General features: G+C 36.6%; 1 protein-coding gene across 1 annotated transcript; it reads right to left on the reverse strand.

Annotated features, from left to right (window-relative positions):
* Positions 1 to 319: 319 nt before the first annotated feature.
* On the reverse strand, positions 320 to 13,640 carry mtnr1c (melatonin receptor 1C). Its single transcript, XM_059551100.1, has 2 exons — positions 13,064 to 13,640; positions 320 to 1,999 (listed from the first exon to the last, which is right to left on the reverse strand). Exons 1-2 carry the CDS (start codon positions 13,257 to 13,259, stop codon positions 1,110 to 1,112), a joined length of 1,086 nt encoding a protein of 361 aa, XP_059407083.1. The 5' UTR covers positions 13,260 to 13,640; the 3' UTR covers positions 320 to 1,109.
* Positions 13,641 to 13,913: the final 273 nt, after the last annotated feature.

A 13,913-nucleotide genomic window follows, 5' to 3' on the forward strand; every position in this document is an offset into this window, starting at 1 on the left:
CTGTTAAAAAAGCATAATCTTGATCAGCCAAGACCTAAATAACTATAGACCCATTTCTAAATTATCTTTCACCCCAAAGGTTTTGAAAAAAAATAGTTTATTCTCAGATCTCATCTTACTTAAGTGCTTACTTAAGTAATATTTTGGACATATTTCAGTCTGGGTTTAGAGATAAGGGTTTTGATCTAAATCATCTCTGCACCGATTGCAATTGGTGCAAAATGCTGCAGCCAGATTATTGATTGGCACTAGAAAACGTGAGCACATCACCCCAGTACTCACCTCCATACACTGGCTCCCGGGCGATTTCCGTTTGATTTTAAGATTTTGCTCTTTGTTTTTAAAGCTCCCCAGTATATTTGTAATCTTCTCTAGATCCTCTAGATCTCTTCGGTTATCTAGCCAATTTCTCGTCTAATCCCTCGTTCACATTTTCAAACTAAATCGATTAGTCTTTTGCTGTGGCAGCTCCTATGCTCTGGAACAGTCTTCCTCTTCACAAAAGATTTTTCCCTTTATATTTCTTTAAGTCCTCTTTTAAAATCTATTTTTATTCTGTATGTTTTAATTCTTTTTGAGGGTGTAAATAGTTTTTTGTCCCTTTGTCTTTCTTTATTGGGTATGTTTTTACTTTGTTTTATATTTGTTATACAGCATTTTGGTTGCAACTCCTGTTGTTTTTAAATGTGCTTTATAAATAAATAAACTAAAATAAACTAAACTAAATTAAAAAGTCAACCTGCTATTTATTTTTATTCCAATTATTGTGACATTAGCTTCAACAGTAAGGGCACTTTTTACCCTAAATACCATACTTTTACATACTGCTCAGATCTTTGAAAATATATTTGGAAATTGTATTGATTCTCAATTGTCATATAACTCTATAAAATAGCATAAAAATAGTCAAATATTAGGTCAGTGTAGTGCAGAATTGACATTTTATTTGCTGAATCAAGGCTCAGCCAAATTTCCTGGTGCATAGTGAACCACGGATGTTTAGGAAAGTGCTGCGGAAAAATAAAAACAAATGTGCATTTTACCCCACTGTGCCTTTAACCCGTTTATACACAAATTTTGTGGTTGTTAGTTAAATGGGGGGTGCTGTACTAGAAAAGAGTGTGTGTTACACCACCCTTATACATATTGGCCTCTTTCACATTGTTATTGGTTCCCGCCGGCGACTGTTTACTCTTTATGGCTTCAGTGTTGTACCTGGAGCTCTCAGTGAACAGTGCTCGTGGGGTGCAGAGAGCGCGGAGAATCTGTTTGTATTCTTGCCTGAAGTTCTGGTTGAGCAACCCGTAGATGACAGCATTCAGACAGCTGTTGAAATACGCCATGAAGTAGCTGGTAACAAACAGCCACTCTGGTACATTCGGCGCCACTCTTGCGGGGTTTATCGCCACGGCGAGCCCGATGAAGTTCAAGGGCGCCCAGCACACGGCGAACAGCACGAACACCACAAACATCGTCAAGAAATTCCGCAAGTCGGCCGCCCTGACCTTCGGATTGGGCCGCACGCGACCTTTGACCCTAATCACCAACGTCCATATGCGCAGGTAGCAGAAAGAAACCACACCCAGAGGAACCAGAAAGTGGATCAGAACAACGCAAACGGTATAAGAAGAACTTGCTGTCTGGGTGAACGTGCAGGAGAAGACGCGTGGGTCATATTTTAGGGAACCCACCAGGAAGTTGGGCACAGTGGCCAAAGCGGTTAGCGTCCAGGTGAGCAGCAGGTACAGACAGGTGTTCTGACGAGAATACAGCCGGTCGTAGCGGAGACTGTGGCAGATGTAGCAGTAGCGGTTGATGGCGATAGCCGTGATGTTGAACACTGAACCGATCACACTCAGTCCCATAATGAACCCGCTCAGCTGGCAGTGCAGGGGGCCCATTGTCCAGCCATTATGGAAGATAGCGACCAGAGCCAAGGGGTAGGGGTACAGCGCCACCACCAGGTCAGCCACAGAAAGACTCACCACAAAGATGTTACCTATTAATGAGAGAGAATGAGCAAGTTAATTAATTCTATTATATTTGAATATTTACATACTTAAATTATATATATGATATATACTGTAAGTCACTGGGGTTCCAACATCATTAGACCCCATTGACTTTTATTGTTAAAAAAACATATTGACGACAACTTCTTTTGTGTTCCACAGAAGAAATAAATTATAAACCATATTATAATTATACACAAGTACTGGGCAATCCAAACACAACATTTCTACTTAAAGGGATAGTTCACCAAAATAAACATTCTGTCATCGTTTATTCGCCCTTAAAACCAAAAAAGGAGATCTTTTGAAAATCATTGCGGTCCAAAAACAGTGGACCTCGGTGGGCAGCATGGACCCAAAACTAAGACATTTATTTTTCGAAAATCGCTTTTTTGTGTTCTACAGAAGACAAAATGAAGAAAGAAACTATAAACAATATTACAATTACAGTAGATTATGGACAACCCAAATACAGCAGCTCAGAAAAATAAACTAGACCAAAACTTCAAAACTTCTTTACATATTTTGTGCTCCACAGAATAAAAGAAGTCATGCGGGTTTGCTAAAAGACATGAGGGTTTGGAGAATTTTCATTTTTGGGTGAACTATCCCTTTAATTCAGATAAACCCCTTGAATGTAACTAATGGTATCATGTGGTGGATCACATGTGCTCTGCTGTCTGGACTCTCACTGTCATATTATCTCATAGTCACATTATGTCACAGTACGTTTGCATAGAGTTGAACTCTGCTCAACTTTGTTGCATCGCCGTCGGCCTCTGTTGCTCATGTCACCTCAAATCACCAACTCTCATTGAAAATGAATGACTTCCGGTTGCTTTGTCGCTGCAAATCGCTGTCAGTGTGAACAGCCCTTCGGGGACCACAAAGACTGCTGTGCACAGGATGCCTTTGCCTGTTGCTATTACTCCTTTTCATCAACTTGACCTTAATTATTGTATGTTTTATTGTATTGTATTTATTTATTACTTCATTATTTATCCTTATCAATTATTTATCTTTTTCCTTTATTTTGCATTTAAAAAATGTTAATGTAACTTAAATTGAACATTTTAAAATTTTTATTTTACATTTTAAATCTTTAAAATTTATGCAACAAATGATTAGACACTACACATGTACTGTATTTGTCAGCATTTATTAAATACGGGAACAGAAAAAGACTAATAGTAATATTATAGTAATAGTAGGTCACTTCACTAACTTTTCTTGCTATGTAATATCAGCATAGTGCATCTCTGAGACTGCAAGTCTGTGTCATTTAAAAGAGTGTGCATGTGAAGGTCTGCGTCAGGACTGTGTGTGGACAGACAGAAAACAGACACCGGTGTGTAATTTATAACTCAATTAGGGAGGCGGTGTAATAACTATTATCCCTGCAGACTAACATGAAGTCTCCTCACACTCTTCACAACACTCTGAAAGATAACAAAGAGAAAAAAATGTCTTTAAAAGCTAAGTGATTCAGCCTCATGTTCAATCTCAAAAACAAAACGGTCAGACACATCCATCTTCTCCAAAAATGACCTCATTTTGTCTGTGCAAAAATGCATTTCTGATTGAGTTGCCCCCATAAACCCATGTACAAATCATTCGCTGAATACAAAAGCAGATCATTTCTGCAGTTTCAATTATTCTTTACGCATCACTGATCAGGGCACACTTGTTTTGCTCACTATTTTCCATTCATGAACTCTCATCGACTGTTTCCTTCCATCACACTCTATCTCCATTTCGACCCAAAGGAGCCGAAAAGATTACGTGCCAAGAAAACTAAAAATGCTTTACAACTCACGAAGGTCACATTTATGAGTGAAACAGATTCAAACTGCATCAGACCGGCAGCCTTTTGTGCATGTAACACCTGGCATCATCTATGACTTTTCACTCATGCAAAGTGTTATAAAGTGTTCAGACTGGGTCACACTTTACATACACTGTCAGAAAAAAGGTAGAATGCTGTCACTGGGATGGTACCCTAAGGCACATAAGCTAAGTTACATCTTATTTACCCCTAAATAGTACATACCAAGAAACTGTTTTGTGTATGATCATTTTCTACTTGAGATTGAAGAACACTTTCAAGGTCTGTTCTGTCTGCAACAAACAGCACACTGTGGTGTAAAAAAAGAGAGAAACAAGATTCAGTTACAGATTACATCAGCCTAGTGAGCGCAACTGCACACTTACACAAAATCGGTTTTAGACAGCCTTAAAACTGCACCTTTTTCATCGTGTCACCTTTAGCATCAGAAATGATTTATCTGAGCATTTCCTTTAAATCTACACTGGCATTTTGACTAGTGCCTCAGCCTGCCAAACATTTATCAACCAGAAGCCACAGCTGACAAGAAGTGTGCTTTGACAAGATCACCATCTCCCGCCATCAGTCTAGCATGAGTCCAATAACCTGAGGCATCACACACTGGACAACACACTGGGCGGCTTCAGCTCTCTGTGCTAAAAAGTTTATACAAAAATTAGAATACATATGTATATATACATTTGTTGTGACAATTGATACTTGAATAATAGCATCAGTTCTCAAATTCTCAATATTAATATTCAATTTGAATAACTGTATATTTATCATAAGCTTTGACATGGAAAAACAAATCATAAAATACACTTTAAAAGTTTTTTGTTATGTAACCTAAAAAGTTATGTTCATTAAAATAAAAATCTAGAGGTGAATCCAGAGATTTCAGAATTGACAGTTTGTTTAATCTTAATATGATGGCTTTTAAATATTACGTTTATAATACATATAATGTAAATAATAATTTTCGGCCAAAAAAATCAGTATCATTCAAACTAAAATTACACACATTATTTATTGTTAGAAATTAATTGACTCTACGAGGATTTTAAGTAGCCTACTAATTATTTCTCAGTGTAAATAAATAAATAGGTTAATAAATGGCTAAATGAGAGAAATTTTATGTAAATGATTTACTGCTGTCATGAGCTATTCTTTTCATTTAAAATAATCCAGATTTGTTAGAACTAACTTAACTGGTGTGAGAACGTTTTATTTGCACATAAATAGGTAAATGAATTATTATGTCATTTTAGTATCAATAAATAAATATCAGACTGAAAATATAGTACCTTTTTAAATTTAATTCCAATAGGAATCCTGATTATAAGTTCTGCTTCTTTAATTATTATGTAAATCAGCCAATCAAATTGAACCATTTTGTACAATTAGAAATATTTTCAAGATACAATTCCCTCAAGGTTGCAATATCTGTTCAGCTGAAACCCTTTTCTAGTGGTGCGCTCAAATGCCTCAGTGGTCTGACTCTCTGCAGCTCATCACTGAGATCAGAGCAGAATCCTCAATATAAGCTCAAGTCCGACCTCAGGCCTGAAAAAGCAGTTTTAGATTTTTTTCAAACAGTCACTGGAAATGGATCCTCTGGCAACAGAGTCCTAATGGTCAGGGAATTGCACACAGGTCACTATGGGGTTCTTCGCACTGACATTTACAATGACATTTATATGGAGAGTCAGTGCTGTTGGCGCCAGACAAAGACGTCATTTCGGAGCGGGAAAGTTTTTCGGACAAAAACTAAAAAATAATCTCTCGCTTAAACAAAGATATAGAAGTGGCAAGTTGTCATTTAAATACAAAGAAGCATTTTAACTTTGTTTTACTCTTGATCCCTCTTGGATTTGAATTGCAGTCATCTTGGAGTTGGCTGCTTTATAGCTGCATAAACCTGTCACATGACCCACAATAAAGGTACCATCAGAGTATCAAACCTTTAGAGAGCTGTATTTCAACATCTAATAACACCACAAATCATCAGAGATAAGGTGTGAATGCTGAACCTTTCCTCTATCAATGTCTTCCAGCTTGAACAGAGATGCATCTGCTCTTGTTTTTTATTCCACATCAAGGTTGAAGGACATAAAGACAGTGTAATAATTACAGGCTTATTTTAAAGAGGCTTATATTTCACATTTGGGAGAGAAAGAGGAAGAGCAGGAAAGAGAGAAGAGCATTTATTTAGTTTGCGGTTCAGATCAGGACAGTTGCTGGGCAGGAGCGACTGCCTGAGGATCACTATAAATCCACATGATTATCCTGGACTGAACGGTTTAATTGGTTTCCTTCTCTACACAAAGACTTATGTTCTACAAGCCTGAAATATATACTTAAGAACAGCATGTGTAAGTAAGTCATATGGGAGAACATAAGATCAAAACAGACCTTATTTACATTCTTAATATGGTGTTACTGTGCATGATTCATCAGAATCATATTTCATCATATTTAATCCTTTACCGTTGATATCACTTAAGCCAGTGATCCCTAACCAGAGTTATGTAGAAGTATTACAGTTGAATTTGAAACGGCATAGGTTGCTTTACTATTTCTATCATATCATCAGGGTATTTGACAGAAATGGAAATTTGAGTATGCTATTTTGAATTCAGCCTATATAGTTTCGCTTTTTAAACCTATAGAAACCTATAGATGTTGCATATTGCTGGCACTTTCTCATTTGGATAAAATAATCTACTAAATGTATAATATGTAAAATGTAAACAGAAATGATAAATGAACAATATTAGAGAAAAGACAAAATATAGAAATTAATAGTTAACACATTCATTAATTTTTTCTATATGTATAAGTCAGTTTATGTGGGTACCATTTACAAATTTTTTTTTTTTTTTTTTTTTGTAGAGACAGCCAATTACTATGGAAAAATAATGCATTATGCAGCATGAACATTCACCAAATATATATATATATATATATATATATATATATATATATATATATATATATATATATATATATATATATATATATATATATATAAATATATATATATATATATATATATATGGCACATTAAATATTGTTTTGAAAAACTCAAAAGCTCTGTTGAGTTTCTGCAGCGCATAACCGGGAAAAAAAGAAAAAAAGACCTGGGCAAATAGTAAACAAGGAAGAATCTGATAGGAGGGTAAATATTTTTTTCCAGACAAGCGTCTTGTCAAAAATATCCTAATTCATTCTCAAACTTTACTCTGTTTCAAACAGAAGATAAACTAAAATCTAGTCTGAGGAAAGCTGGTTTTGAGGTGTCAGCATGTTCTGAGTTCCATCTAGATGTTTGGGCTTTGGAAACGCATACAAGTGCAGACTTCTTGCAATGCTGAGAAAAGACCAGAATAGATTTCACATCTTTGTTGCAAATTATGGCTTCATAAAACTCACATTCTAATGAAATCTGTTTTTTTTTACTTATGATCTTTGCAAAATGATGTATATTGAGAGAGTTATCTGTAGAGGACATTTGAAACATGCCATATTAATACAAAGAATCCACAACAAATGTTAAGAATCTATCAAATAACATGCCACAATATATTTTGATCTCTCCTAGAAAATATCCCAGACTGCATCAGTACCCGAGGTGTTTGATGGACTGAAGCAAGGCTGGATGTGCTTATGCAACCTCCCCACACACACATGTATGCACAATTACAGATATGCATGTCCTTTTGCTTACTATTGCTCTATTTATATAAAACATATGTACAATATGTAATTAATTTAATTCTTAAATTTATACAAAATATAGGTTAATTATTATATCTTTGTGAAAGGCAATGAAATGAAAGAGTGTTTGATATCTCATCTTTATCTCTCGCTCTGATGTCCAGGATTATATGTGTGGAACATTCAAATCTGCCAACCATCGTCTGTTAAATTATTGGATTATAAATTTCATTAGATACTGGTGAGATACCACCACCAATTCTGCTTTGAAAATGCATACACATGTATAACCGCAGCCTTAGATACACATGTAGGGTTATGTACACACAGACGCACATTACCTTTAAAATTCCAGCTGCATAAAAATATCTCAGTGGAAGCATTGAGAAAGAAAGAGACAGAGAGCAATCGAGAAAAAAAGATGTGAAGGACATGTGAAGGTTAATGCAATATAAGTTATGTGCATTGCATAATGTCTTTTTAAAGTAGCAATTAACTATAATAATAAAAATCAGTTTAAAATACATTTTAATTAAATTCATTTCTAATTATTTTATTAAAAACTGTTTGCTCAAAATCATATTTACTAAAGATGTATGAAATGGGAAGAATGTTTAAGTTGTGTAAGAACGGTCTTGTAACACTCTGATTCATTTGTTAACTGTATTTAATACATTAACTAACATTAACAACGAACAATACATTTTTACTTTGTAAATGGTAATGGTAATACTGTTCATTGTTAGTCCATGTTAGCTCAGGTCCATTCAATAAACATTAATCAATTTTAATCATTTTTTTACTGATTTTAATAATGTATTAGTAAATGTTGTAATAATGATTAAGTATAATTAATAAATGCTTCAGAACTATTTTTCATTAGTAGTTTATGTTAGCTAACGTGGTTAATAGTTAAAAGACTAAATTTTGAAGCAGTGTGTGTGTGCGCCAGTGTTTATTCGTATGCATGAAAAAGAAAGAATGGGAGCATTTCCCCCCTTCATTTCCATAAGTACTTAATGCTGAATTATTCCTGTACACCAGCCAGTCATATACAACAGCCAACCATCCTCTCAGGAGCTCTGCCAACAGACGGATCAAACCCAGTCCAGCTATCTAAACAACATCTTCATCCTGCGAAATGCAAATGATAATGTTGTTCTATTATTATTAAAAATCTATTAGATTTCCAAGAGGTCATTGCAATTTGTAGTGAGATACTCTATTGGCTGTTGAACTTTCATCAGAGTGTCCAATGAGAGTTTACAGCGGTCAGACGGTGGAGTTCAAGGCTGCAGCTAAAGCCAGAAAACATTACCATTGCCATGGTCAGCCCACGGTTCTGGCGCACTATGGCTGCCATCGCATCATCCAGGTGGATGCTGCTCACTGGTGGTGGATGAGGAGGTACCCCCCAGACAATGTAAGCGCTTTGAGTGTCTAGAAAAGCGCTATATAAATGTAATGAATTATTATTTATTATTATCAAAGACTTTCACTATCACTGTAATGCTCCATCTCAACAATTCACATCTGCACACATGCATTCCTGTCTAATTCAAACCCATTCAGATCAGAAATGACCATATAAGATCATTAACATGCCTCAGTGTGAACTGGAGACACATTCAATTATGTTGACAACGATGTGTGTGTGTGTGTGTGTGTGTGTGTGTGCGTGTCTGGATATTATGTGAGGGAATGGTGCAGTGAGGCCACACATTCTCATTGCATTAGACTGATGTATCATTAAGACAATTTATAGTGGATAACAAACACAAAATTGCAACTATTTTTCACATTTTCTGAAGAAGTGCAAAAGTTGCTGCCAGGATGCTAAGGGTTAATTTGTGGTGGCTGTCATGATGTTGCTATGCAGCTGTCATGGTGTTCTCTTCAACTAGCAGGACAAATCAAGGTAAAAATCATGTTTAATGACACACCTGACCAGCTAATCAACGTGTTCAGGATTATTTAAATTACAGTCAAGTGTGACGGTGTAGATTGGAAGTGAAGTCTGCAGCCCTTTAGGACTACAGTGGACAGCTACTCTTGACTAGAGTAAGGGCTTGTTTGTGTACCTAACTTTAAATTTAAGCAACAGTATTCTTGCCTTAGCAAGAGTAGAGAATTGTAAAACTGTCATGCCTTCCTTCACTTCTACTCACATCTGTGAGTATTACTACACTGAGAGTAGTTCATTGGCTCTCCTCTGAAAGCCGTCTGCCCACCAGGAGCCCTGAGTGTGTGCCAATGCCAAACACTGCTGCTAATTCAGGTGAGGTGTAATGGATGAACTGCAGTGTGCTGCTGCTGCTAATGGAGACACCATAATACAGAAGTTGACAGAGAATATCTAAATGCCCTTCCATCAGACGGTAGCAGTGCCATTTGAATCTCTGAGGGCAGTCTTTTTTCGATAATTTAAAGAAATTATTACTTTTATTCAGCAAGGATGCATTAAATTGCTCAAATGTGAGAGTAGAGACTTTTGGATGGAAATAGAAATGTTACTTGTGGGTTGCAAAGGAGTGGAACATTTCTGGTAAATTTCCGGAAACTCTCAAAAAATTCTGAAATGTTTTTTTCGAAACTTTAATGGAGATTTTCCATCTTTTTACAACCCTACTTGAGCACCAATCAGCATATTAGAATGATTTCTGAAGTAATGGCTGCTGAAAATTCAGATTTGCATCAAAGGAATAAATTACATTTTAAAGTATATTGAAACAGAAAACAGTTATTTTCAATTGTAATAATATTTCACAATACTGCTATTTTTACAGTATTTGTCATAAGATAAATGCAGTCTTGGTGAGCATGAGAGACCTTTTTTATACTGGGTTTTAGATGATTCAGACCGGTTGAGATGCTTAACTTGGGCAGATCTAATACGTGCCAGAATCTCCTAAACAGCATGTGGGAACGCCAACTGATGCTGGACATTAAAAAGCTATCAATCAGCACTCTAGTCTAAAGACGGGCCAGCAGAAGGGGGTAAGAGAGTATTGATTAAACCAAACTCAGGCTGCCAGAACTTGCACAGCCCCATAACTGAACCTGACGTCTATAGAAACAGGCTGAGCTGAGAGAAAACTAAAAATTAAAGAGAGGAATGCAGTTTTGAGTGTCCTTGTGCCAAAATTCTTAGTCATATATCTTGACATATTAGTGCAGTTTTTTCATTTTAATTTTTCTTCTTACTGCAGTAAGTACAAGCCCATAGTCAACATTTTAACATCAGTTTATCATTATATTTAAAAAATAAATAAATAGATTTTATGTTTTATTTTTATTTATGGATAAAAAAAAAAATATTGTGATACACAGTTTTTTTATGTATTGAAATGTATATAACCTTATGATGTAATGTTACCATTATTATTTTTTCAGTGCATTCAGCTGTCATTCTTAAGTACAACAAAATGTAGTTTTATTATGTAAAGTTACAACACAATTAAACGAGCACATCTGTTTGTCCTTCACTGGTTAAAATACTTACTAGGAATAAAATTAACCGACAACAACATTTCCATCAACAAATACAAAATTTGTACTTTAGCTGTGGCACATGCTCACAACACATAAACAGCCCATGTCATGTCCTGATCCCACCTCTTGTCCTGTGCTTAAAGACATTAAAGCCCATAAATAAGAATATAAAATGCTAGCACTAAAACTGCACAAATAGATCGTTTACCTCTTTCTTCCTGCCATCACGCACAGGATTCTGATGTTACAGAGTTCTCCAGAATCTAACATTGCACACTGTCCCTAACAGCCAGTGCAGACACTGATCATTTTAAAACTAAGTGTCTGGTGTTTGTCCATCTCTGTCAGGAGAAATGCTGGATATCCATTCTTTTTGCAAACATACAGGGATGCACATCTACTCAAGTAGCTCATGGCTCAGGGCAGGCTGGGAAAACACCCCATGATCTGAGGCAGCAACATTTCGACACACTGCCAAAATAGTGAGGAGTAGCTGAAGAGATCGGAACAGTCTGATAACAAGAATATGAAAAGAGAACACTAGCCATACTGAAGCATTATTTTCTCATTATGATTGATGTGCATCTTATAATTCCCTTTCTGTGGATGCCGACATGGACAATTAACCACCGTCTTCAAATCATGAGAAATTCTCATCTCCCAGAGTGCTTTAAACATGTGTAAACAGCACACTCTTTAAAATAACTGTTCCAAAAGAGGGCTTTCATAGTGAGGCAATAGAAGAGCCACTTTGGGATCCTCAGAATCAATTGCAGAATTTTTTTCTTAGTGTGAAGATTAAAGAACCTAAAAATGGAACCTTAAGCAATGGAAAGGTTACATGGATGTTAAAGGTTTTTCACGGAACCATAGATGCCAATAAAGAACCTTTTGGGTTCCTGTCTGCCCAGCTCAGATCATAGTCATTCTCATTCCTAGTATAGCGCAATCACATGAAAATAACCCTGAACTCATAGCAGTGAAATCAATAGAGATACCTACCTCTCACAAGCAGGGCTCCACTCTCTCACTTTCACCTAAGATTACATGCAATAATAATTCTAGTCTATTAATCAAATTTGGGACATTGACCATGTGAACTCCACTGCACAAAAGGTCACATTTTCCACCAGTGAAGCACTGATGCTCTTACCTTATTTTCAAGTATGCTCTTTAACATAGATCATCAGGTCTGACACAAACCTGTGGAGTGCTAATGCCAAGCAATTCTCAAATTCATTATGCCATTAAGTTGAACTTTTATTCTGAATATATTATATGCAAAAAAAAAGCTTTTATATTAGAAAAAGCAATACAGGAAAATTTTCACGAAATGTCTCAATTTCTGTACATCTTGGTATGTATGAGCTCTGGAGAGATGTGCATTTGATGTTTCTGCAGCCCTATAACAGTCTCACACATCTAGTAATTGTTTGTTCAATGCACTGCCTGCGGTATAAAATGAAGCCCTGTAAAATGTGTTGTCTGCTGATGTGCTTCTGTTGAACTGATCGTGCCTTAGGTTACATTCTCCAGACACTTCTTTGCACATCAAAAGCATGAAAAGTTACTATGCCACTCAACATCTTGTGTTGTTGCACAACATTAAAAAGACAGCCATGTTTTGCTGCTGTTTCTTATGTAATTCTGGAGAAAAGGATGCATCAAAACACTGGACACACCGAGAAAAGCATGTGGCCGTTGTTTTGATAGATATAACATGAAAATAAATTCTATGTACCTTCTGTTTAATATAGTGTAATTAAAAACCACTATCAACTGAAATAAAATATTATTTATGCCAAACTGACACTAGCAACTGGGAACAACTAACAGCCAACATAAATATCCAATGCTGCTTTACCTTAAATACGTTTAGATGCTTTTTAGCTAACCACGGTTACAGATGCATAGGCTACTCTACAATTTTTTAATTTCTCATTTCTAAAAATGTAATTTCATCTAAACATGTGTGATGTTTGCAGAACATTACAGTTTCTGTATCTATTCACACCTGCATTCCTGAGTTTCTTGTTCCTGTACACAGACAGGATGACCAGCAGATTTCCAACGATATCAGTCACGGTGGTGAAGATGAGTACGCCGGCGAGGGTGGCCGCTACCCCGGGAGACGTGCCCCTGGCGGGCAGGCAGTTGTTTCCCCGGGATAAACTATCCAGACAGCTCAAGTTCGCCTTCAGCAACTCCATTCTTAGAGAAAAGCGTAAAGCCTCATTAAAGTTTCTCCTTTGATCCACTCTTCGAGGAAAAAAGGCAAAGTTGGAACGAACCGGTATTCACCCTCCAGAAAATATAACCAATCCATTCCACCTCTAAAAGGTCACTGGGCACTTAAAAATCGAATGCTGTATAAAAGACGTTTTTACATAACTTCAATAGCACGGCAACTGTCACAGAAGGATTCCTTCGAATTTCCCAGTAGCTCCCATTCAGTTCAAATGCATGTTTGCATGTTTGGTAGTCGGCGCATTGCCAGCCCCACAGTTATCTGGATTGTCAGTCACTTCGGATCACAGTGACTCACACACACTCCGGGCTGTTGCTCAGACGCCACACACACACACACACACACACACACACACACACACACCAGCGGCAGGCGGCGTCGCATCCCCGGCGCCGTAGCCTCTCGGTCTCCGTTCCAGCGCACAGTCAGATGTGCAGCTCCAAACCAAACCGCGATTAGCGTAACGAGATTGGGATTCAATCTAGTCCACAACTCTACAAAGAGTGTGGAGGTTTATTTTTTTAATTTATTATATATATAAAAAACTGGTTGGGTAAACAGAAAAGTTAGCGAAGCAACCTCGCGATGGATTAAAGAGGTAACCATGGCAACAGTA

Source organism: Carassius carassius, chromosome 5 (assembly GCF_963082965.1).
Source record: "Carassius carassius chromosome 5, fCarCar2.1, whole genome shotgun sequence".
In the NCBI taxonomy this organism is placed as follows: domain Eukaryota; kingdom Metazoa; phylum Chordata; class Actinopteri; order Cypriniformes; family Cyprinidae; genus Carassius; species Carassius carassius.

Coding starts and splice junctions, on each gene's coding strand:
- mtnr1c (XM_059551100.1), bottom strand. CDS start 13,259: ATGGAGTTGCTGAAGGCGAACTTGAGCTGTCTGGATAGTTTATCCCGG. Junction 2,000..13,063: donor CAAGAAACTCAGGAATGCAG/GTGTGAATAGAT, acceptor TCTCATTAATAG/GTAACATCTTTGTGGTGAGT.